This window comes from Apus apus, chromosome 3 (assembly GCF_020740795.1).
Source record: "Apus apus isolate bApuApu2 chromosome 3, bApuApu2.pri.cur, whole genome shotgun sequence".
NCBI lineage: Eukaryota > Metazoa > Chordata > Aves > Apodiformes > Apodidae > Apus > Apus apus.
This window is the reverse complement of record NC_067284.1, coordinates 15,423,530-15,449,365: the sequence shown is the minus strand read 5'-3', so window position 1 is coordinate 15,449,365 and position 25,836 is coordinate 15,423,530. Positions and strand designations below refer to the sequence as shown.

At 40.9% G+C, this 25,836-nt stretch overlaps 1 protein-coding gene across 7 annotated transcripts; it reads right to left on the bottom strand.

Moving 5' to 3' along the window:
* Window positions 1–1,155: 1,155 nt before the first annotated feature.
* On the bottom strand, window positions 1,156–25,410 carry HMGN3 (high mobility group nucleosomal binding domain 3). Of its 7 annotated transcripts, XM_051614795.1 has the most exons (7): window positions 24,588–24,678; window positions 11,250–11,300; window positions 5,261–5,290; window positions 4,581–4,628; window positions 2,159–2,272; window positions 1,943–2,042; window positions 1,156–1,645 (listed from the first exon to the last, which is right to left on the bottom strand). In XM_051614795.1, the coding sequence occupies exons 1-7, from the start codon at window positions 24,633–24,635 to the stop codon at window positions 1,632–1,634; spliced, it is 405 nt and encodes a 134-aa protein (XP_051470755.1). In that variant the 5' UTR covers window positions 24,636–24,678; the 3' UTR covers window positions 1,156–1,631. The 7 variants fall into 7 exon arrangements, with proteins under 7 accessions (XP_051470755.1, XP_051470756.1, XP_051470758.1 ...); XM_051614796.1 differs by lacking the exon at window positions 24,588–24,678 and adding an exon at window positions 25,172–25,410 and having other exon boundaries at window positions 1,156–2,042; XM_051614798.1 differs by lacking the exons at window positions 1,943–2,042; window positions 24,588–24,678 and adding an exon at window positions 25,172–25,410.
* Between the last annotated feature and the right edge of the window lie 426 nt (window positions 25,411–25,836).

The window sequence follows — 25,836 nt, the reverse complement described above, 5'->3', positions numbered from 1 at the left end:
GTATGTATCACTGAATAACATTATAGACTTTCCTTCTCATTTGGCTACCAGTTTTGCTACAGCCCTCTGTCTTCCATGACCAAAACAGAGATTTGTTTCCAAAACTAAGGTCATTATGCAGAGAACATCCTCCTCTTATTTATCTGTAGTATGCCTATCACAAAAGCAGCAGTAGCACTTATCTCAGTGCAGGTCTTAACCACTGTTCTAGCTGGCATACAAGGTTTTGGTAATCAATCTTAAAAGTTTAAGTCTAGAGAGGCTGGGCTTCTTTTCTGTTTTAATTTTAAAAGGCAACTGGAGATTTCTTCCCAAAAAATAAATAGAATGCTAGGTCAGGCAACAGTCATTTATTTATTGACTTCAACAAGCAAAAGGTATCCTCAGACATAATGGCCACCCCTTGAGCAATACAAATCAATGCTACTGGAGAACAGGGAACATCTTTTCTCTCACCCCTCCCATCCCAGAAGTAACAATAGAAATTCCAGAGGCCTTAGAGAAAAGAGAAGGAGGAAAATTATAGAAGGAGCTTAGAATGAGCTGCAGAGTTGAAACATGGACACTAAAAAATCATTAGCTAATCCACTGTATCACCACAATCACCTCAAAAATATCTTCCATTGTTCCACTTCTACCAGGTACCAAATATATAGCGCTGTGTAACAGCAATGACAAGGTATTAACAACTGTCCTCAGCTGAAGCAGAACAGCAATTACTATTTATATGATATTATATTTGAGGCTGCAGATAGAAAGGTTTCCATAGAATGTGATGCAAGTTAATGAAAAGAGAGTGGGGGAGAAATAAAGCTACTTTTAAGTTACTGTACACCTCTATCAATCAAGCAATTCATTCTGTGTTGACAGCTTGGTACAGTCAACATTATCCTGATAGAGCATGGCAACTGTACTCATCCTGTGACAGTGTCTCTGAAGAATGTATCTATGAAGAATGTAAATCATTTAAATCCCAGGCCACTGAAAATCCCAACCTGCTACTCCCATGTGGGTATTTTTTAATCAGACATCAGCAAAAAAGCAAACAGACTGCATGCAAAACAATTGTTGCTATATCATTTAGGCTTCCTTGTAACAGATGAAAATATGAGTAAGGCATTCCTCAGATTTATAGACAACATCACGAGGCTGTAGTTTTGCAGGCAAGGAGACCTTTTATTTTAATCCATTAAAAGAACCCAAAATAGTCAGCAGGTGGCCACATCTATCCATGTTTCATTAAAATCACATAAACCCTAAGTACAAAAGCACCACTGATTATTGCTCTAGAAAAACTGCATGAAAAATTCAAATACGCACAGTAAAAACATCACCATATGCACAAGACTTAATTTCTTAAAGCAAGTGTATGGAATGCTGATCCAATTTTACACACACCTTGCAATAATAAGTTGATATTTATATTACTTGGCAACAATGGGAATTTCTAAAAGCACTGTTATGAGAAGGGAAATGTTCATATACAGTTTAATATGTCAACTATCATAGTCCTAAAAAAATTAGCATTTACAAAATACTTGATAAAAATATCTTTTAAAAGTTGTCCAAGAGGTACATAAAATCAACCCAAAATTTTCAAGATATTTCATTCATTCTTGTCACCTACAGATTCAGTTTTCTGAGCCTGTGGAGAAGAAAGAAATAAATTAACTACTGTAGTAAATTGCCATTACATGCCTAAATACCCAAACTACCCTTAGTCATTCAGTTCCTTATTTGCAACAGCTCAGTTTCAAACCTACGTCCATATTACATTGACACAAACAGAACAGGTACATTCACACACTTTGCTTAAATTACTGGTCCCAGCTTTTCAAAAGCAATACAAGCCTTACCTGTCAGCTTCCATTGCTCATACTGAAAAGCACCACACTACTACCTGCTTCTATTCACTGCACACATGCTGAATGCTCTACCGTACCCTTAACTTTCACTGTTTCAATCTGCCCTTTTACTGACAGTGTGCTGGGTGGGGCACCTCTGGATGTTGAAACACTAACAGTTGAGCGAGAGAAGCGAATCTGCAATAACATTATGGGCAATAAAAAGAAACATTATGAACATGCTATCAATGTCTGAAAAGCTGAATAATTAAAAAACACTGATTCAATCAGCAGGAGGTATGTGTGGAAAGTACCTCTTCAGCTTTATTTTCACCATTTTCAGATGGTGTAGTACCTTCCTTTGCAGCTTCTTGCTTTTCATCCTTCTTCCCTTTAGCACCTTTGTTGGCCTTTGTTCCAGGTTCCTTCTGACAGATGATTAAAAACATGGACATAGACACTGTATGAGTAGCCAGTACCCTACATCTTTATTTAAAAGAAAAAAAAATAATAACGTGAACTAAAAAACCAAATCTTGGCTAGCTGCATGTGCTGGACTGAAACAGAAAACCAGCTAAAGACTACCTGGAAAAATCCGTGTTGATAAAAGTTAGATAGGCACTCAACACTTCTAGAAAATGCTGATGTCTATTTCTTTATTGTTTCTGCTAATTTACAGGGATATAAAGCCCCCTCAAACTAGTCTGGTAGAGCTGAGCTGTATTATATAGAAGTATACCCAAGATATCGGCATGAACAAGGCCAATTACCATACACTGAAAGCTTATTCAGCCAAGCACAAACAACACACTGTAACAGCACTACACTTTCGATTAACATGAAATATTAAATTAGATTTAAAAAATTAAGCATTTTTGCTGGCTGTCCTTTTGTTAGTTTGATGACATCTATGATGTTCATTTCATGTTAATGAAAGGACCAACACCCTAGGGAGGCAAACACTGATACAATTCCATTTGCAGCAACACAAAGCAGAGAATTTATCAAAAGGAACTATTCTAACAGCTACAGTTTCATTTGGAGATTTGCTCTTAAAGAAAGTATATTTCAACAGATAACTTTTTTTAATCTTTGCACTATGTATATATTTGTATTTGTGATCTAAGGATAGTAGAATAGATTAATGATTTTAAGTGCTATGGGATAAAAATTTAAGTGTTATTTAATATTTTACATTAGTATTTTGAGTCGTTCTGATAAACACTATGGAGATCTTCCATGTGTTCAGTTGCTCAGACTTCTTCATGTTAAATGGCAACAGTAGCTGTGAACAGGGATATCAAGGTCAGTCTCCCTTCATTAACTACCCTTCCCCCGTAATCCCCAAACAGGAATGGGGCAGGGAGGAGGGAGGTGCCAGTAATCCTACTTACAGGGCAAACAAAATTACTCCTTTCACCCTTCAGCTTCAATGTTACACAGCGGATGTAATATTTTACTGAGAAGGTTATAGGTGGTGTGAGCACAGTCTTAACTCTTCACCTACAAAAGAACATGCTCTGGACTTGACTTAGTAAATCCATAGTTTGCAAGCTTTGAACACTAATAATCAAATCTGCACCATCTTCAGCTGCCTATTAGCAGGTTCAGAGTACACAAGTGCTGTTTTCTGTTTAAGAGACCAAGATTAATATACTCCTTAAAATGCGATCCAGTTAGAGCTTGGGAAAAAAGCAAATTACTGTAATAAAAAGTTACACTGAATAATATCGTAAAGAATTTGAGTTGCCTGAGACGAGCGTCAAGTGTCTCTCATACAGCTTAGACTGACTGCATAACACCAAGCTCATTCCACAACATGGACATCAAGCCCTAGAAGCTACCATATTCCCTTCTTTAGAAATACTCTTTTTAAGAGAGGAGCAGGATGGACTCAGCAGCCTATATCAATAATTTCATCTGATAAATCATCAAGTGTCCAAAGTCATAGAGTTTTACTTAAACACATAGACTTTGTGTCCTGATACTTCCCCAACTGAGATAACCAATAAAAGGACCTGAAAAATTTAAGTGTGAGGAGTGCTCAGTTTCCAGTATGTTGGGTTTTTTCCCCGATAAAGCAATTGCTCTTATTTAACATTCCCCTCGGGCACAAATAAATCTACAGATTCTGAAGTACATTATTTATATGCAGAAATCCTGAAAAGGTACTTCAGACACTAATAAGATTTTAATTTGACTGTAACTGACCTAGAAAACCCAAAACCATTCAATTTAAATATATTTAATTTCACCTTTAATTATAATTGTGCATTCTCTGCAACAGCCAGGCTTCAAGAACAGAGAAGAGTTTCTAACTGTGAAATTAGGTACTGCCCCTCTAGACAAGGAAACAGGATGGCACAGAGTAATCTCAAATCCTATTGTAGAAATTGCTGGATCTCAGGTAGAGCTTACTCAACCAAACCTGTACATTTCAGGGAAGGTAAAGATCTGTCTTAAACTAGGAAATCACTACAAACTAACATGGTCTGCAGGCAAGACATTTTGTTTGGGCCAGTAATGAGGCCAGGAAGGAGTGAACATAAAAAAAATAATTATGTAATTTGTGGGTTTTTTTCAGGAGGTGGGGTTGACAGGAGCTGCGGGAAGGGCAGGGGACCTGATGCCTCCTCACAAAAACACGCTGTGAATCAAACTGTTTACAATGCAAAGGAAAAATATACTTGGTTACTACTGGCTACAATGATGGCAACTAAAAAGAAGAATATTTACCTTTGTGGTTTTTCTTGGTTTGGGTTCAGGTTTTGGTGGAGCAGGTTTCTATAAAACATTTTTAGTTTCACAAAGTGTTAAGACATATTACCAGAAGCCACCCAGCAACCTCCAGACTCCACCTTCTCCCACCCCACATCTTCCCTTGCTTCCTACTCATTGGTATGCATCTAAAAAAAGACTGCAAAACCTTCATGTACAAATGCATCTTGTACAAATTTTCACTAGCTCACTCATCCAGCAGTCAAAGCAATTTGTGGGTCATTATAATAAGAAATAATGTAGATCAGCAGGAACTATTAGGAAAAAAAAAAAGTCAGATATGTTCTAACAGAGAAGAGAAACTAAAACCAAATACTAGTAACGGCATCGAATGACGTCCTTGAAGGACAGCTCTTTCTCCTTTCCAGAGAAGTAGTTGCAACTACCATCAGCCTGCAAAATGATACAAAGTCAATACTACAACATAACAGACAGTGTTGCACTCAGGTGGGGAAATACATCTTTTTGTCAGAACAACTTGAAACCAAGAAAACACAGGTAACTTTAGCTCTAGAGTTCTTCCATGTCCCTCTGCAAGAATACAAATTTAATCCAACAAAACATAACAAACTTGTTTGGTGTGAGTAACCATATGTGCCTAAAAAAAGCATACACCAAGAGGTGTTACACATACTTACAGCTGACAATCTTGCTGATCGTCTTGTAGGCTACAGAAAAAGAAAAAAGAAGGAGAAAACATTTTTATGGGCTTACAGCAAACAGTATCCAAAGTATCAGTCATTTCATGGTAACAGCATAAAATACGCCACTACCAAAATATGTCTCTACTGCCAAAGACAATCACATCTTCCTCACCTTAGACAACCAAAATTTTAAAGGGACAAAGTGATGTGAAAAGTAGCAATAATAATTATTCAAGAATCATAATTTCTAAATCTCTATATGGTTAAATACTTTTTCCCCCTCCTCTTTTACAAGTACTTCCAAGTCCCTTGCTGCTCTGTGAAAGGTTCACAAATACAGCAGGCTTGACTCCCAGCGCACAGGACACTGAAGTTTTCTCAGAATGATGTTTCTGTAATCGTAGCAGATGCTACCTCTAATAGCAGGTAAAAATACCATCTGATTAACAGCAGTATATAGTTAACATCCTTCCCTAAAGGATACCAGAGTGCTGAAATGTCAGAACATGAAACTAAGTCCTTCTACTTCCTCAGTTCCCCCCCACACACTCAGTCTGCAAGTTCAAGTGCACAAAGGCAGATGCAGCAAGAGAGGGAGAAATTTTTTCTTCTATTTAAACATAATTCTCAAAAGGAAGGAAGGAAGTCAGATATTCTGCCTTCCTCCAACTTTATCACTTCAACACACATTCCTTATTAAATTTGATTTCACTCTGTTCTTTTCACAAATTTATTACTGAAGGTGAATGAGGTCTTAGAAATAGTTTTAAGCTCATTAGTTTATTCACAATATTTTTGTAGTCATTACAACAAATGAACCCCGGATCCAGTGACACAGCATGGTTATAAAACAGCATGGTTATAAAACAGCATGGTTATAAAATATAGTTAATGTTTGGTCTTTGTCATAAAATTAGAATCACTCTTTTAGTCAAAATAAAGGGACAATTCAACTGAAAAAAATATTCAATGTAACTCAGCTGAAAAAGTGAACTAAAAAAATCATCTTAGTTACATATTAAGCATTCAAGTTGAGCTGAAAAAACATGGCTCCACATACCTTGCAAGAGGAACAAGCCGTTGTTAGTATCTGAAGAATGCAATAATTTGTATTCATTGGAGCCATTTAAGTGTTCTTAGTGGAAGCAGTACTGAATAGTTCAGGATCTGCATCCAGTAAAGTAGAAGTCTTGTCAAAACTCACCTAAAGATATTTTCAGCTATCCAATATGTATGCCTTCTGAACAACAACAACAAAAAAAGTAAACCTCTCTCTTCTTGGCAATTTAGAGTACCAACTGCTTGTTGATATAAATCTATTTCTATACCTCAGCATTTGGGCACTAGAATGTTTCGTTAGTATCTACTTTTAAAATGATGTGACGTTGGTTTAAAAAAGTTATAGTTCTCTCCCATTTCCCCATTTCTGCTCTGTCACTGGTTTCACAGAAGGCCTGTATTGCCTAAGGGTGTCAGCATAAACCCTCAGTTCTTTAAAAGTGTCTGACAACTCAGTCGTTTAATTCTCAAAGTTCGTATGCATTTCTTGTTATCTGATTATAAGGAGGGAACTGCAGTCAAGGCAGCAAAGGTTGCATTTTAATGTGCTTTTGGAACCTCTGTCCCCCTCCGAACAGCTGTACTAAACCAGAAACTAGAAACTCACCCAACAGTCTGCTCGACACTGGCCCACTAGCAAACTTCTACGGGAAGTCTACAAGATGGAGCAGACACAGAACACCATTTTGCACTTTCCTACTGTGCCAGCTTCTGGCAACCTACAGCCGCAGACTTTCTAACCTGAATATTATATCGACATCATGTGTTTAACAGACTCCATAAATTGGAACCTATCAATGAATTTGTATAATAACCTGATGAATCCGTTTACACTTTCAGTTTCTGTAACATGATGATGCAATTCATTCCATACTAGGAGTATGTGCTGTGTGGAAAACAAAAAGAAAAACCTGCCCCCTCTATTGCCTTCCCTTTAAACTTCTTGCCTCTTACTTTCACTCGATTCCTCTTGGTTTTGTGTTACATGAGTAGTAATTCCCTGACTGCCTTTCTCTGTGTTACTAATGATAGTATAACAGAGGTGTGAGAAAGTAAGTCAAGAATCCTATAAAATCTGGGTTGTTTGGTTTGGGTTTTTTTGTATTTGGGGTTTTTTTTAAGCTGCTCAGCATCCTCTGTTTGTTCCACTGTACTTGGTATCCTTTTCATTCTATCACAGCCTTTTTAAGGAACTGTCAGAAGAACTTTAGTCCCACATCTGAGAGCAGAACAAATTGATCTTGTGATACACTGATGTTTTACACTGTCCTCTAGTATTTTCCCCCGTATTCTAGTCACCTTTTGTTCAGAAGAACTGACATGTTCTAGTAACTATTCACTGTGATGTCACCATCTCTCCCAATTCCCAGCTGATTTGGTGACTATCACTATGTTTTCCCCTCCTCCTTGTCTATTCATTTGCATTTCTCCATATTGAATTTCTATTGATATTTTATCACCTAGCTTCCAGTGACATGACAGCCTTCTCAAATTCTCACTTCTTACTACTCTGACCATTTTTTGTGAACTTCAGCAAACTTGTCACTTCTGCTAGATCACGCATGAATATATTCAGCAGCACAAGCCCAAACACAAATCCTTCCAATATTCCACTGATTTCTCCATTATGAAGGTTAATTATTTCTTCCCTACCCTCTTCTCATACATTTATCTGCTACCAATTCTTAGGAAGATCTTCCCTTTAATCCATGCTAGCTCAGTTTCTTTAAGAACCTGCTTCAGGACCTTTATTAAAAAATATTCTTAAACATGCAAGTAAACTATATCAATTGGCATGTTAACATCCTTAAACCTGTTGAGTTCTACAACTAACTCAACTGCCAGAAGTATGACTTCTCTCTGCAAAACCTGTGTCGACTCTCCCATTATACCTTTGTCCACATACATTCACTTTATTTTATTTTTTTTTACTAGTTTTGCAAGTTAGACTGTCAGACTTTATTTTCCAGAATCTCTTATCTAAAATCCTGGGAACATTTCATCACCTTCAGTTACTCTGGTACTGAGGCCAATGCAATCAGCAAATGACACACTGCACTTAACAGTTTGGCAATTGCTAATGAATACACTCTAGTTCTCACTCACACTCAATTTAGGAATGTCCTCCAAACTTTACATCTATCAGAAAAGGATCCACACTGTAAAATCTCTGTAAGAATTCTCCATAGCAGGAGTTTCATTACTGTTTTTCAGCTTCACATTTGCCATGCTGGAGGGTTTGCTCCTTTCTTCATTATTTTCCATAAATACAAAAAACACCTTACAAAAAGGATAAACTTGCTTTTTTTTGATACTAAGTCATTCTGGTTCAGTGTGGGTTTGTTGTTTTGTTTTTTTCTGGCAGGGAGGTGGGAAGTGAGGGGTTTTGAAAAATAATATGCATTTCTGCAATCCTCTAGAAGGTGTACCAAAAAGCTTCTCTGCCACTTGAAACCATAAAACATTTTTAGCTGCTCCTTTTAATAGGCTCTCATTTTTTATAAAATTGTCTTTCTTGATACCTAGTCTTACCACAGCAGAGTTTATTTAGACTTACGTTCCTGCAAGAATGATGAACCTGAATATCATATGGTCACAATTACAGAATAGTTCTCTGACAACTGCCTTTTTAACTAGTTCCTACATACCACTGAGGACCAAATAAAGAGCTGATTATACTTATATTGGTCTTCTGATTTCATAGTCAGAATAGTTGTGGTTGGAAAAGACCCCTTAAGACCATCAAGTCCAACCGTTAACTTAGCACCGCCAAGTCCACCACTAAACCCTCACTGCTATTTCTGCACATCTTTTAAATATATCCAGGGACAGTGACTCAACAATTTCCCTGTGCAGCCTGTTCCAATGCTTGACAAGCCATTTAGTGAAGAATTTTTTCCTAATATCCAATCTAAACCTCCCCTAGTGCAACTTGAGGCTATTTCCTCTGTCTTACTGCTTGTTAGCAGGGAGAAGAGAGCAACCCCCACCTCTTCACACCCTCCTTTCAGGTAGTTGAAGAAAGTGATAAGGTCTCCCCTCAACCTCCATTTCTCCAGACTACACAACCCCAGTTCCCTCAGCCACTCTTCCATTTGTTCCTCTAGGAAGCAAGCATTTATAGTTTTAACTTTCTTGTCTCTGTAATGCCATCCCATGCCTTACACGGAATCTCTGAAGGGTGAAATCCCCGCTAACACTACTTCTGCCATCAGAGTTGCCCATTATACCAATGTCCTCATTTAAAGCCAGATAGCCCAAGTTGCCCACATTTAGATTTGCAGCTTTTGTAGTTTGGCTTGACTGCCTGCTTTCATAGGCATGAATTAAACATAGCTTTATTTCTCAAAATTGCTCTTTACCTTTTCAGATGCAAACTTTTATGGCTTCTGTGCTAGTCCCCCTCTCTGCTCTGATAGGGAGCTCTGACTTCATCCTACATGCTCTCAAAAACTTGCCATTCTCCCCTCAGATGTTTAAAATAATTCAGAAGATCTCCTCAGTTCCATCCACACAGGTCTGATTTGGTTCAGATTGAAGCCCTTCCTACATAAATTCTGCCTATCCTAAGAGCTCCCACAGTTTCTAATCTAATCCTACAACTATTTTCATGATTTACACACTAAGAGCTACAGGTGTATCTACTGAGAGTATCTTCATCTGCTTTGGTTGTTCAGGGTTTTCTGTAGCATCAGCAGCCTCTACTATCTCACCTTGATTGAAGACTACTCTAAGACATCTTTCAGTCATCAGGCCCTCTCCAGAGAGCCCGTGTATTTCTGTAGGCTTCATGGTCTTCCTTTATCTTTATTCTAGCAATCAGGTCTTAATTATTTAAGGGAAGGAACTTTTACTTTTCTGGCTCTTGAAGAAATAATATTTAAACTTGGACAGAGAAAAGCATTCATTCAGAGCAATAGAGATTATACTTTTTTTTAATCCCCTATCATTTATTCAGCCTTTTTATACTTAAATAAAAAGAAACTAATTTGTCTTCTAGGAAATCCCAGAGGAAGAGACTGAGGTATAAAAATGCATTCCCCTCAGACCTCCTTTTTACTTACCTGTTTGGTGTTTTTTTCAGGACCTTATTGTAAACATTACTGTTGTTTGAAATATTTTGACATTTCTATTCTACCATCCTTTTCTGCCAGACTGAGCAACAACTAACTTCTCAATTCAGAAAATGCAAAACTTCCTCAGACTATTTTTCCTGTTCAAATATGCTCAAAGAGTTATACAAAGAGCAATTAATTGTTAATTAATTTGAATATTCACCCATTCTTTTCAAGGTCCTGATTTAACTTTGTCTGCCTCAAAGGATGACAGCCTAAGAAAATGAAACCTCATAATTTTCTACCTGTTTTGTTTCTTTTTAAATTCACATTAAGGGCTGTGACAAACTAGCAAACTTTACCATAGAGGTCAAGGTATAACCAGCTGTCTCCTTGCCTTCTCTGACAGAAGTTACTGTGCCCTTAAAACAAATTCAGACAAAGAAAGCACACTGATGTGTCAGCTGCTCCAGTTTAGAGCCCAGTATCTTAATTGAAGACACCCTTCCATCAGTCACTTATGCTAAGAATAGTTTTGAAGTAGACTGGTTGAGGTGTGCACATTAACTCTCTTCTATCAGCCCACTACAGACAGAGCAACAGTTCCAGGCACTAACATCCTACACTGTTGCCACAAGACCCACCAGAGCCTGTCTATCAAAGCCCTAAGTGTTTCTGAAATTTATTTTGTGTACTCGTAAGTTGTATGAATCCTCAGTACAACAAAAACAAATTATGTCAGATAAGATGCAAATGTGGTTTACTGTCGTGATTCCCACTGAAGACATCTCACCAGAAGTGCCAGAACAATGCACAGTCTTTGCATATGCAAGACTGCAGATCATCTAAATAAATAAACAAATACTTGCCTCTTGTTTAGTTACTTTTGCTGCATCCTTGCCTTCAGCACCCTCTGGAGACTGAAAGAAAATATTAAGTCAGTGCTTTTATTACAGACTTCGAAGTATCCATGCAACAACAAAAGAAAGACTATGATGAAGATTCTATTTTCTATACATTGCAGCAACTTAAAGAAGTCTCATAAATTTGTTAGTATTTACAAGCAGTATTGTACCAAAGCCAGTCTAGATTTTCCAAGCAAGAACACAAGGACTGACCAGCACCAGGTACATACATTTTACATCATATCATATCACCTAACACACCATCCCTCAGTGGTCCCTCTAGCCAATTAACTAAAGCATTCCCAGGCTCCAAAGGGAGCTCCATCTAATCAGCAGACACTAGCACAATAGTATGAACTGGAAATCTGAGGTTTACTGTACTAGGGCTTTTGAAATCCCTGAGAAATTTAACATGTTCCCAGACATGAACTTAACTAGTTACTAGATGAGCCCAAAAACTCACAGCATTAGTAAAATGAGTGATTCCTCTACCTCATTTACTCTTTTTGTGCCTCAGGCTCAATAAGCTGGAAGCTTTAACAGCATCTTTCCCTCATCTCCATCAGAACAACTAAAATCAGTAAAACACTAAGACACTGACAGAAAAGAACGAAGAAGTATCTCACTAGAACGAAGTATCAATCTGACCCTTCTAATGCCCGTCTCAGAGGTATTAGAGAAACATTAATTAAACTACAGGAGAGGGAGGGAAAAAAAAAGGGATGAGGGGGGAGAAAAATCAAGCTTCTGTCTTCTGTTTACAACTCAAGATGTATTACTTCATATTTTGCAAATGACTGGGTTTTCACCTAGAAGCAAAAGATTAATGGGGAAGCAATGAGCAGCAGCAGTTATGAGAGAACTACAAGAACAGCATGTGTTTCAGAAAGGCATTTAACAGGCGGCAGAGAAGGCAATTTGGTTGCTGTTTTGTTTTTCAGTAGTAAAGGCACACGATAGTTATCTTTTGCCTTGTTTTTCCACTTCAATCCTATCCCACACCTCCCCCCAGATTTTGACATGGAAAGTCTTGGAATTACACAGTTAAGGTTTGCAGCAGTTGACCGCTGCCTTCTCCTGAAATTGGGCTCTAACATACTTACAGAAAGACACCCCCCACCAGGGAATAAAATGTGGCTTTGTTACTGTGCACTCTCCTGACTGAAAGGACGCATGCCACAAAAGAAGCTGGTTTAAAAAAAGCCAAGGACTGATCACCTAAGTAGCTAGAAAACAGCAGGAAGTTAAGCAGCACTGCACAGCGTAGAGCAACTCAGAATAGCAACAGAGTCAGTCATCCAAAATGGAGCCTGACTGTTCCCTACGCTACTGCAGCCTCACCAGCCGCCTGTAGGGTTGTTTCAGGTTTGCAATCCTAAAAGCCTTTTCCTTTGGTTACTAAAGAGTTGCTACAGCTGAACGGTGTGACGCTGGGTGCATTAAAAGCCTTAAGGAAAACAAAACCAAGTAGTTCCGTGACAACTGTCAGTAACAAAATCCTGTTTCCTACAACTTCCCTCTTCAGCTCACAATACACTACACCCTCCAGGTACAGCTTTTCTGTGGTCTGTGCATTCATAACATCTATTTCTCATATATGAATTTTCTCTAGTCCAACGAGCTTGCACTGCATCCAGTCCCTGGGGGGGGGGAATTTGAATGGTTTCTTTCCTGTCCTGGGCACCTGTTTCTCTCAGATTTTATAATCTTTTCCTCTCAGTAGCCAAAAGGGTCAAGATTTACAGGAGTAGGATAGAAAGACATCAGAAACTGACACTCCAAAATTATGCTATCTTACTCTGTTTCACTTTTGGGAACCACTGAGCTTTGAAACAGGGTTAAATCATCACTATCTGGCATTGCCACATGCCAGCAGCCTTGCAGGAACCACCCAGGAGCAAACTCTCACAGTTAACACACAGGAATTTACCCCGTTCTGTTTAGCACTAATGGAAGACAAGACATCTACATTGCTGACAGACAGGGCAGCCTGATTTTAGATGCCAGTATTATTGCTTGACAACAGATTTGTAAAACTCCTCATGAAGTTAACCACAAGGTAGGGGCCAGACATTGTATAAAATACTCTTAATGCAACCACAACCACTGTACACGACTAGGATATATTATGCAATATACTCAAGTTAAGTTAACTAATCAGCCCAGTATTCCCTCTCAGGTTAGAAAACTCAACTGCAATTCTGAAGCCCACATAACTTTTTCCATGGAGGGACATGTACAGTAATAATCTCAGAGGTGTGAATAAGCAGCAAGGGGTTCTGACATGCTCTCATTTCCATTTCAGACGTGCTCCCTCCTCTCTGCAACCACTAAAAGTCCAGGTGTTTGGAGGCTGCACTCATCCTCCCAGGGCCTTGGCTCGCCAGCATGCTGGCAGAGCTGTGTGGGAGGCCATGTCAGGAATAAGGTAAGTGATCAGCTGAAAAATAGCCTGCTGCTTAAACAAATTTATAAATATTATAAATATATATACAGATTATAAATACATAGTCTTCCCTGCTCCAGCAGAATCATTTTACTGCACAGCTGCACAAACAATTGAGCCAGTACAACAGACAAGAACGAAGTGGCATGGGGCAGTTGGAAGCAGCATGGGACTCTTTAAGCTGACAGACACACCACAAAAAATACGGATGATACGGCTACACTATACTTGTCAAATGACTAACAGAAGCTTATTTTTCCTCTGAGAGTCCCACTTGGACATTCCAGTGAGTCCCAGCTGATGCAGATCTTCATGCTAGTTTTTGCAGTACTTTCTCCTCTCCCCAGGAACCAGAGAGATTTGTACACAAATAGATTTGAGCCAGGCATAGTTCCCAAAGAACTTGGCATGCCACAAGCAGTGACTGTCTGCACTAGTATCTGGTAGTCACAGGACTTTTATGTAGATACTACCAAAACCCTTAAGTCCTTTTCCCTGAATCTTACACAGGAACCCTTCCCCATCTTTCATCCTGGTGACAAACTATCGACGGACCTCTAGTTTCACAGCTAATGTACTAAGTAACCCATCTCCTTGGCATGTTTTTCCACATGACGTAACGCTATGGCTCACGGTATTTCACATGACACCCCACTCACATTGAAATGCACCCTGCATACTGCGCCTTAGATCATAAACTAGTCAGGAGCAGGACTGTCCACACTGCAAGTTCTGTGCAGCCAAATCAAAGACCAATGTGAGCACTGAATCACTTGACAAGGGCAGTGCTCCAACCTCAGTAATTCTTCAGCTGTACTCCATCACATGCCTGTATTATACTCAGAAAGAAGTCCCTATAGGCCTGCTGTGCATGATATTGTATGGATGCCTACAAGAGACAAGACAGATAAAACAAAAAAGCAAAAACGAACATGGATAATAGTGACTTTTTTTTTTTTTTCCCAGTCATGGAAGTACACAGAAGGAAAGATGCTGTCTGGCTAATTCAAAATATGCTTTTGACATTTAAACTAATACCAAGTTTTAGGTTCAGAAGACCACACATTGTGTCACACCACAATTAGCACTACATACTGCCAATAAGATTGTAAATTAAGCTATAGATAAGCTCTGTAAGATCTGTCAGAGCTGCATAACTTTTATATCACAAGATTAACCTGGAAGGTTGCACACAAGATTCCCTGTGTCTATCAGCAATCGGCTTTTTTGCCCCCCCCCTTTTTTTTTTTTTTTTCTTCTTCCAATTTGCTTTTTCTGTGTCCCTTTTTAAGGACAACCTAGAAAAATATTTCTACAGGATTGAAAAAACAAAGGAATATTAATAGATGATTGAAAACATTTAAAAAAATCAAAGTAGTATTAAAATAGAACTTGTTTGTATACACAGTTCTTGCATTTCATCAGCTGTGAAGTATATATACATAAGATCAGGTGTTTCCATACCAGGAGAACGCTGGGTTATCTGCAACACCAACACCATTACAGAACTTGTAAGTTGAGAACAGAAGATTAGGTAACTGTTTTAAGGGAACATTTAACAGACCATACAGGCAAATTTCCTTTGTTTATTCTTCTTAAGGCTGGGTCAACCCGGTAGACATGCACCACAGAAGAAACAAAAAGCCTCAGTTTCTCTAATAAAAACCCTGCAATAAAGCAGGATGCAATGAGAGCACAGTAACACAAAGTAGGGAAGTTATTGGTACCTGTTTGAGAGATCCAAAGGTACAGCTTCGAACTCGCAGTGACCAGCTTCTGGATAAGTATTTTGTTTACACAGGAATACATTAAAAAGCATGAAGAATGAGAATACAAGTATGTGAGAAATAACAGTCAGTACAGAAGACTGCTTATAAAATTGAAGAGATTGTTCATTCTCCGAAGGATCCTATTACGAGCTGAAACACAACCCTTCGGCTCTGATGGGACAGAAATTAGTACTTTCCTACCCACCTGAACAAAAAAAAAAGAAAAAAGAAGAAAAAGCAGATGCCAATTTCATTCTAGCTACCTGTTAAGAAGTTTGAAAGGCAGAAAGCACTGACTGTCCTAGCACTTGAGCATTCTGTATAGCATTTCCCCCCTCTTCTGCAAGCTGTTTTTGTTCAGCCACATTTCCATCCGCTGCCTGCAATGGGATTTGCCTGTAGATACTTTCCTGACTCGCTGTTCCAGCTGTAATTTCCATGACGTAATGCTTTGGTCATTCCTCCAACAGCTTTTTTCATCAACCAAAATATGATAAAGGCTTGCACAGTGCTAGAAAAAGACAATGTATCAAGTCCTAAGCATTTTTTCAAGGTTTAATGCACTGTTTTCCTAAAATTTTTCCTCCCCTCATTTCCCTATGAGTAGAACTCTGCATTAGACTACATTTAATCCAATGTACTGCTTCCCCATACATGCTTGATCTTCTAATTATTTGTCTTCAGAGCAACTCTGAATTTTGTGCCAGTTCATAAATGTAATTAAAATGCTGTTTATTCCTTGGCTTAAATTAATGAAGACTATGTGTGGACTAATTAAACACCAACCAACTCCTGCAACACCGTTCTAACCATTGTTTCCTCATTTAGCTCCCCCAGCATCTTATCTTTAACCTTTGTTTATAGTTAGTTCTTTGATCTGTTTTCAGTGGATAGAACAGTGTTCACTGCCAAGCCAATGTGAATTAACTTTGCAAGTAAAATTAATTATCCTGAATAAATGTTTCTTCCTACTACACCCCTACATTTATTTTTTTTTCCTACCAAGAGCCTAACCCTGGAAAAGAAAGAAAAAAAAATGCATGCCCCTAATTTAAAAAACAAGCAATTCTGCCATAACCACAAGTGAAGTACAGAATAAATCTGGATAGTGGCTGGATTCTTCAAGCTTATCCAGAATGATACCTGTCTTGCTTCCTTTCAAAAATCTGAGGTGCTGGGTTTGTTGTTGTTTTTGTTTTTCTTTTTAATATACTGCATATGTGTGTACATTCTTCACTAAAAAAACAGCACAACAACGAAACAAAAACCACTTTGCTTAAATATTGATTTTTTAAGTATATGATATTTTAGTCTTTTCTATTAAGAAGTATTACCATGAAATACTATACAACATGTCATTTTCAGGATTTAAGGCCCTCCATCTTACATCTAGTAAGTGTAGAACTTTTAATTTTCCAGGTCTTTGGCAGAGGATGTCAAAATCCTGAAGTTCTGAAAAGACAGTTGGTACTTAAAAGTTTTCATTTAAAGAAGACAATTATTATCCCCTGGTATTAAAATGCAATTAGGGAGAAAAAACAAATCAGGGAAAACATTTCCTGATCAAAGTCTCCATTCTTGCTTAAGAGTTTCAAGCCAAGCAGAGTGAATAGTTCACATGCATTGCATTTTCAAAAATAAGTATGAAAATAAGAATGTGAACAAGCCAGTTAAAAACCAAAATAGTAGTTTCAGAAAATGCATTTTCTTAAATTCCTTATTCTTAATAGGTAACTTCTGTGAGCTTTATGCTCTTCCAGACAAGACAGAAGAGACAGAAGCCTTAGGCCTGGGGTGTATCTAGATATTCAAAACCAGTCAGAATAAATGCTTTTCCAAAAGAGGAAATTCCTTCATTATAAACGGAGGTTTTGCTATTCCCACTGAAAAGAGGTCAAAGATTGAACGATATAATTTAAAACACATTTAAATTTTATAGGACATTTTAAAATTCTCATAACAGGTTTGGATTATATTTTTCCTTCCAAGTTTGTTTTCCCTGTAGTAAATTTTTTGGACATGACATCTTCTATCTATATAAGAGTGAAGAAGTATGAGCCGTTTCTAGAGGCTGCAGCTCAGATTTAAAAAAAAAACACAGCATTGTAATTTAAAACTAGACAGACAGTTCCTTTTTCAGACAGTGAAGTAATCAGCTGCATTTTGAAAAATACAGATCAGCCATGGGAGCAGTGAGCACAGTGCATCTGAAATTGCTCAGTTTTCCCTGAGAACTCAGCTAGGTAGCAAGTAAATTCTTGTCTCAGTATCTGCTTAACCATTTTACTGCCACCATAAAATAAAAAAGCAGATTCAAAAAATATGATGGATGAAATTCAATCCCTAACAATATTATTTCTCTGACCTTTCAAAGCTGATGCCAGTACTGCAAGTGAGATGAAGCCGATAGACTCATGAAAGTCTACATACAGAGCCAGAGTTTTGAAACCCTTGAAGATTAGGTTCTGAAATCTGTACTTAAATAGAACCAGATCAGATCTGCAAAGCAAAACGAACACAAAATACTTCGGTTGGGGGGGGGGGGGGAAGGGAAAGAAAAAAGAAAGAAAAAAAAAAGTACTTAACCATAGAGATTAAATTTAGACTGTTACTGTCAATAACAACTGATTGCTGAAAATAGCCACCCCTGACAAAGAAAAGTACTCTGAATGACTGAAAAAAGGCTTATAATTCCTCCTCCCTCAGAGGGCATAACTGTGATAAAACCACAATAATCCAGAAAAGAACCTTTTTTGTTTGTGTTTCAACGAACTGGTACCACAGAATATCGAACCTTCAATATGACGAGAGCGGGTAGGTGCCAAAGGCACAATTGGTAAAACACCTTCAACATCAACGTCCGAGCTGGTATTAAAAGGAATATTGCTCTTTTGCAACAGATGCAGTAGAGATACAGCATTTTTTCCTACTACAAATAGAGTACCGACACACCTGCTCAACTCTGCCTGAGAACTACAAAACGTTGCAGAGTTAAAAATTAGTTACGACACTATTTCCAACTACAGATACACTCTTGCTACTAACTTGCGTAGCATTAGGACAACAGAGAAAGCTGGGTGGGAAGAACAAACACACCCAACAGTCCCAACAAAGTTGGTGTGGTTGGGAACATACAGTTTGTTTTTTTTCATGCAGACAGATCCCCAACATTCTTAGGGAATCATGCATTTCATATTTGCAGCTTGCACTGTTACCAAGTACACCCACTCTTTACTACAGGAAGACAGGAGCTATATCTCCAAGTTACAGGAGTAATTAATTGGAAACTGGTAATTTTCAAAGATACAAAAGGAAAAAAAAAACAAAACAAAAACTAAACCCAAGTCAAATGATTCCCTCAATAGCACAAGGACACAATTTGATCACTGAGTTGCTCTGATTATCTAATGAATTAAAGAATACTCCTCTATACACTCTAAGTTAGAAACAATCAAAGAAAGGCTGGCTAAAGCTGCTGTCTGATGAACACCTGGCTGCTGCATGGAAGAGTTTTGCCCTTCCCAACCTAATCATTCCTGCCATTAAGCTATCTCAACTCTTTGTGCCAAGGTATGGAAAACCAGACCAGTAAACAGGTCTGGCCAAAAACTATCTGAAGCACTTAGGATAACCCACCAGTTAAATCAGAGTAAGGACAGGAATTGGCACCTGGAATTACTTTAGGCCTGTTCATGCCAGCTTGAAATATCTGCTGAGCTACAGTCCAAACTGTAAAGTCCTGTGCTGCCAATTTTGCTAACAGTAAAACTGGCATAAGAGCATGTTACTTTTGCATGCAGCCAGTTCTCATTCACAGCCCTACTACCTTCTAACAGGTTACACACATTCATTGTGCCACTGTGCAGCATCTATACATTGGATCAGTAAAATTACCCAGGATTAAAAAAAAAAAAAAAAAAGTCAAAAGCACATATTTATATGTCATATATGTCACAAGCCTCATATTTATGGGCCGTAAATCACTGTGCTAGCTTAATGCAGTTAAAGAACAGAAAAGAAATGGTGGCCACAATGGTCCTATAAAATGCTAATTTCCAAGAGAAAGCTCTGGATCTGGATTGTTCACATTCTACACAAAAAACACTGTAATCGTGTCAAGCCAAATTCAACTTCATCTGATTCCTCTGAAAGAACAAGGATGCACCTTGGAATATACGAGGCCTACTCATATGCTGCTACTGCTTGGGTACAGAACAGCCAGCGAAGTGAAGTTTTTCAAGAAAAGCAGAAGACAAGCAGCCTTAAACCAAACAGCACACACTACTACATTCTGTTTACAAACAGGACATTTTTATTTTTTAAACTTAATAATACTGATAGTCTAGAATAGAAAACAGTATTACCCTGGTTGGCATGTTGAACTACTGTATATAAAAAGATGACCTGCATCTGGTTAGTTTGAACTCAGAGGTGATGCTTGTTGCAACATGGCATAGCAGCATTACTCAAGCATGTTTTTATTTCAGTGCAACTCAACACTGCTACCCTGTATTATATCAAAGCATACCATATGCAGATAAAAATTTGTGATCTTTTCTGCTTAACTTTTCTATGAAAGATGTGGAGCCTTCAAGTCAGCCTGGTCAACAGATACTTCGAATAGGCCAACTGAGCAGTTTTTGACTGCTTTAAATACACCAAGGTTTAAAATTCTCAATAGTTACAAATGTAGTTCAAATGATACAATTTCTAAAACTGCCAAATGACAAAACATCCTTTTCCCTTGTATTAGAAGACTCCTGCAACCTTTAAGATGCCCTGGCACCTCTATTCTGTTTGCCTCAGTCAAATGTTAGGTAGGAGTTTGTCAAAATCAGGGGTACTTCCAAAGATGCAAAGAAAGTCATCTTCTACTGTTGCCTACCCTGTTTTCCAGTAGTTACGGAATGGTTTAGCACTGATTAACAGAAAAGAGGACAGAGAATCTACCTCTTCAGAGCTCTGACTTCTGCTTAGTCCTCATGTAGCAGGGGGAGCTCAAGCGAAAGTCTGGAGGGTAAAGTGGGACAGATGGAAGTGGAGAGTGCAGCAGCGAAGACATCTGGATATGGTGCTTATCCCCTTTTCCCTTTCAATCTGTAACCACCTTCAGAGTGTGAAATAAAACACAGAATCTCCCCCATGTTTATGGCCCACTGCTAACAGTGTGTCCTGTTAGTTGTGTTCTACAATGCACCATAGTGCCTCTGTTACAGATCAAGAACTTCCAACCCCAGTGATGATACAAGATGTTGGCAAGGTCTGAGTCCCCACAACACTGAAGCTTCTTTCCTGCCACACAGGACTTTGGAATGAAGATAACCTTAGCAGAAAAAACACTGTAATTACAGTGATGTTCGTGCATTCAACAGGAGAGTTGGAACGTATGATCTTAAAGGTATTTTCCAACCAAAAATGAATCTATGACATGGACTGATATACAGCTGAAGTATCAACATAGTGAAAGGGATGTGAAGTGCGGCTGAAAAGTGCCTGGGTGGACTTCACACTGCTTAATTGTGAACACAAACTCACTTGCTACTCTTTGCACGAGATCTACACTTCATTCCATGGACCAAACAGCAACAGAGTGGAATTATTCAGAGCCACAGCAAATACAGCTGTGATCTGCAGGACCCTTGGCTTCATGAGTTAATTGGTGTTTGATCACATACAAATTGCTCCAACAAAATTTTAGAGAACCTGCTTCAAGTTGCTCAGTTTCACACCACAAAGCAAGAAAACAAATTTGGAGAAGTTACACCAAATGCACCACTCAGAGCACGGGAGGTGCCTATCAGGGGGACTAAAAAACCTGAACAGAAATCTTAAGCTGAAAATCCAAGATGAAGGGACCATTCCAACAATTTGATCATTTACTTCCGTACTGCACTTCCCTATCAGTGGATGAGGAACAGTATTTCTCTTTGAATATTCACAACACTTCAAACACACAAACTCAAATGTATGCAGGATTTCACAAAGATAATTTAATTTAGGTTCAGACAAAAAAAAAAGGTAAGTAAAATGTAATGGCTCCAGGTTAGAACATGTAAAAACGTGTATTTAATCCCAAGGATTAGAAAAAGCACTTATTAGATACCTGGTTGGTAAAACAACTAATAAGGTAAGAGTGACAGAAAAAACTATCACACGATCATGTAGTTAAATGCACTACCACAGGACAACCCTGAAACATGGCACCTTCCAACTTCCACTGAAGAAGCAGCATTCCAAGCAAAATATTCAGTGGGTTTGGTCGTCTGTACCAAATATAACCAACTAGTCTTGCTGACTTTAAAGAAAGTGAATTTACATAACAGAACAGGAACCTGCCACAGATGTTCTCTACCACAATTTCACAGCATCAAGTGTACTCTGCAGAAATTTAACATTCCTGACTACAAGAAGGCAGCAAATAGTCTACTGAAGTGGCTAATTACACCACGGTAATTTTTATTTGCTCTGAAACAACAGAAATATTCAAAGATGTTACATTATTTTAAAAAAATAAATTAAGAAGTTGCATCTAGTCCTCACATCTAATTCAACTCCAAGTGTTCTCAAAACAACATGTGAGGCACAGGTCACATTGCACAGAGTCAGATTAAAGAACAAGTAGTGTCATTTTAGAGCGCAACCCTAACAAGTCACCACTTGACCTCTTACCATCCCTTGGAGATGGTGCAGATTCTACTTATAGATGCAAGTGCTATTCATCTTGATGACAATCACATTAAATCTGACGTATGTATTCTTATGTGGATGTATGTCACCATATCATGATTCTCCTTGCCATCAGATGCAGAATGGTTCTTCATCCTTTCATGGCCAATGCTGAGACATCTTTATTTGGGCTGTTTCAAGGTCAAAGAGTTTTCCAATATGACCCAATTAGTAATTCCAGCAAGACAAGCAACAGAACAAAACACCCCAACCCATTTCAAGGCGTTTGTTGCTATCAATACCACAACAAGCTGCCTGGTTTTATCCCACACTGGCATGCCACTCTTCTTGTGAAACAACACAACATGTTATTACAACAGACCAAGGGTGCAGAATTCTGACAGGAAGAGTCCAGGGTTCAACCTCATTTTGTTTTAGCAGAGTACTTAACACCATCTCAACAGACTGTAATTTCTTCCTTTTCTCTGTGACCCTCAAGCTTTAAAGCTTGTAAAGATACCACAATACCTTGGGCTGCAGCCCTCTAGAAAAGGGACGAAAGCCTACATTTATTTTGTTCACAATACTATTAATGAACATAATTAAAGAACATTAGGGCCTCAGCAAGTGACTCCAGTTTACAAAGAGATGAAAAAAAATGAGATTAAAAGAAAAGCAAACAAAAAGGACTATCCAGTTTAAATGACTAAGCCATACAAAAAAAACAGCTAAAGGTGGATTCACGCCCTATCTACAATACTATTTCTTTCCTTATCCTTATAACTGTGCAATTTCTCAGTTTGACTTTTGGTGCTTATTTCCTTACAAAACTTGAAGAGTTAGCAGCCTTTTTTTAAGTTACAAATTTTAATAGAAAAATTGACTAGTAGCTGCATGTGATGGTTTTGACGCCATGTTGAAGCTGACTGGTGTAACTATTCAGTTACTGGTGTAACTTCTCACTCTGGGGATGTCATTCTGGAATAAGGTATCATTTTTTCTCAAAAAGCTAGGCCTTTAATCATAAACCCTTCCTGGAACCAATGCTTCCCAAAACCCATAATTCATATATAATCTTAACATTTAATTTTTTATCTATATAATGCTAGTAAATTAAAATTTGCTGCACTGTTAAAAATCATCTCCATAGCCCTGATCCCCATATGTAATGCTTTTATTACTCTTTTTATAATCTTCTAGAGAAAAGACATGTTCTCATGGACTTACAACTTAAAGATAGGTTCTCTTAAAAAACATTTCACAATAGACCACAAAAACTTACATGACTGACTTTAACTCTACCCCCTCTTAGGAAAGGCAGCCTGAAATATCAGCAGTGCAAGAATACAGAAGGGCAAAGGAAAAAGTGCAGGAAGTTTGCAAGGTTTCCTAAGTTGGGGACAGTCCTATGGGTACAGGTTTATTTTCAGCTTTTTCTTGACGACAAGTGACAGCACTAGAAGAGCAGAAGCACATGAGCCCCATGTGAAGGCGTGATGGCAGAAGAGCAAGAGGAAAAAGTACCCAGCCTTCACAAACTTCAAGTCCAGTTACCCCAACCAAGGCAACCAACTCCACGGTTGTATCCATTTCCAGAACAGGAATCAGGTTCTTAACGATTAACTGAATTATTCCGCAGCGTACTTGACAATGTGACATTTTAAGAGCTCTCATAAGGCATAAGAAAAGGGAAAGAACTGAACACTGAGCTACCTGGAAGTCATCATCTACCCATAACTTTATTAAAAGAGATCCGAGCCCCAGACCAGATACGATGTATCAGGATGTCACAGGCGATGTGCGGGAACACCCACCCACCCCCCCCCCCCCCAACGCAAATCGCTTTGCTTTTGGTTGACCTAGTTAAAATTAAAAGACCGCAGCTATTATTTTTTGTCACGGCGTGTGTTACTGTCAAGTCTCTCGTTACGCTGGGCCAGGGCCAGCAGCAGCAGCAGCAGCAGCAGCAGCTCAGTCCTCGCCGCAGCTCCCCACAGGCCCGCCGAGCCCCGGGGGCCGGGCGGGCGGCTCCTCCGCCCCGCACCTGGCCGGGGAGGGGGCCGGCCCACCCTCCGCCTTCTGCCAGCAGCAGCAGGCTCCGGGTTGAAGGAGGAAAGCGAAGGATGGAAAAAAAAAACACCCCGTCACCCCGAGCCCGCCCCGCTGAAGTTTCTCTGCCTTCGGGGAAGGCGGTCTCACCACCGGCCGCCTCCCGAGGAGGCTGCCCGCCCCGAGGTGCCCGGAGAGCAAAACATGGAGGGCGGCGGGGGCCGGCGGTAGCCCCTCAGCCCCGCCATGGCTGCCCCGGCCTGGCGGGGGGCGGCGGAGCCGGACGCTCCCTCAGGAGCCGCCTCCCCGCCCCGGCGGCCGCCCCCCGCCCCCGGGGGCCCTGCCCGGATGGGCGCCGGAGTTGGTACATACGGGTCTGCCGCGGGAGGCGAGAAGAAGGGTGTAGTTTGTTTTAAACATGGCTTGCGTCTCCCCTCCTCCTCCTCCTCCTCCTCCTCCTCCCTCGGAGCCATCACCCGCGCGCGGCGGGAGGCGGCGGCGGGATCCGGGCGCCCCGGGTGGGGGCTGCGCCCTCCCCGCCGCTTCCCCCCGCGGCGCCGCCGGAGTTTGCAAGCAGGAAACTCCTCCCGCCGGGGCCAGGGGCGAAGCCGCAGCTGCTGCAGCGTTTCTCCCCGGCGGCGGAGGCAGGAGGAGGAGGAGGAGGAGGATCGGGGGAGGGGGGGGGGCAGCCAGAGTTGTGATAACGACTTCGCACCCGGGGGACGGGGGCGGCGCCGCCCAGCGCGGCACCGCGAAAGTAAACAGGGAGCGGCGGGCTGGAAGCGGCTTGCAACAGGCAGCAGAATACCCGGGCGCAGCAGCAATCCGCGGGCTGCGGGACGGAACGGCGGCGGCGGCGGAAGCCCGGGCCCCGAACGCGCCGTTTCGCTCACGGCCCGGGCCCCCCACCTCCGCCCGGGAGAGGCGGGACCCGCCGCCCGCCCGGGGCGTCTTACCTTTCTCTTCGGCATAATGTCCCTGCTCCGGGCCGCCGGAGTGAAGCGACGAAAAGAAGCTCCGGCAGCAGCGCGGATCCGCCCGGCGGTGGTGGCGGTGGTGACGGCGGCGGCGGCGGCAACGACGACACCGGCGTGGCTGGTGCCCGCAGCTCTGCCCGCGCCCGGTGCCCGCCGCGCCGCCCCGCCGCCCCCGGCGCCCCGGCAGCCCCCAGCGCCAGCGCCCGCCTCGCCGACGGGGCGGGCAGAGCGGGGCAGCCCCGGCTCCTGATTGGCTCCCCGCTGGCGCCCCGCCCCCCTCGCCGCCGGGAGCGGCTAATCAGGGGCAGCCCGCGCGGGTCAGAGGCCGGGCGCGCGCGGGGACGGTTGGGGCCGGCGGCGGCGGCAGCTCCGGGCCCTGTGGGGAGCGGGGCCGGGCCGGGACCCGGCGGCCCCGGGGGGAGCCCGGCTGCGGCCTGCCCGGCGGCCCCGGGGGGAGCCGGCCCTCTGGGTGCTGCCGTCCCTCATCGGCGGCTGGGAGGGCGAACTTTGGCGGGGGAGGGAGGAGGGGTGTCTTGGCGCATCGGGCGGACTGCGTGCCGCCGGGCAGCGGAGGGGCACCCGCTCAAAAAGATGCCGTGTTGCTCGGTGTTGTACTGCTGCATGCAAGCTGTTCGAATTTCCCT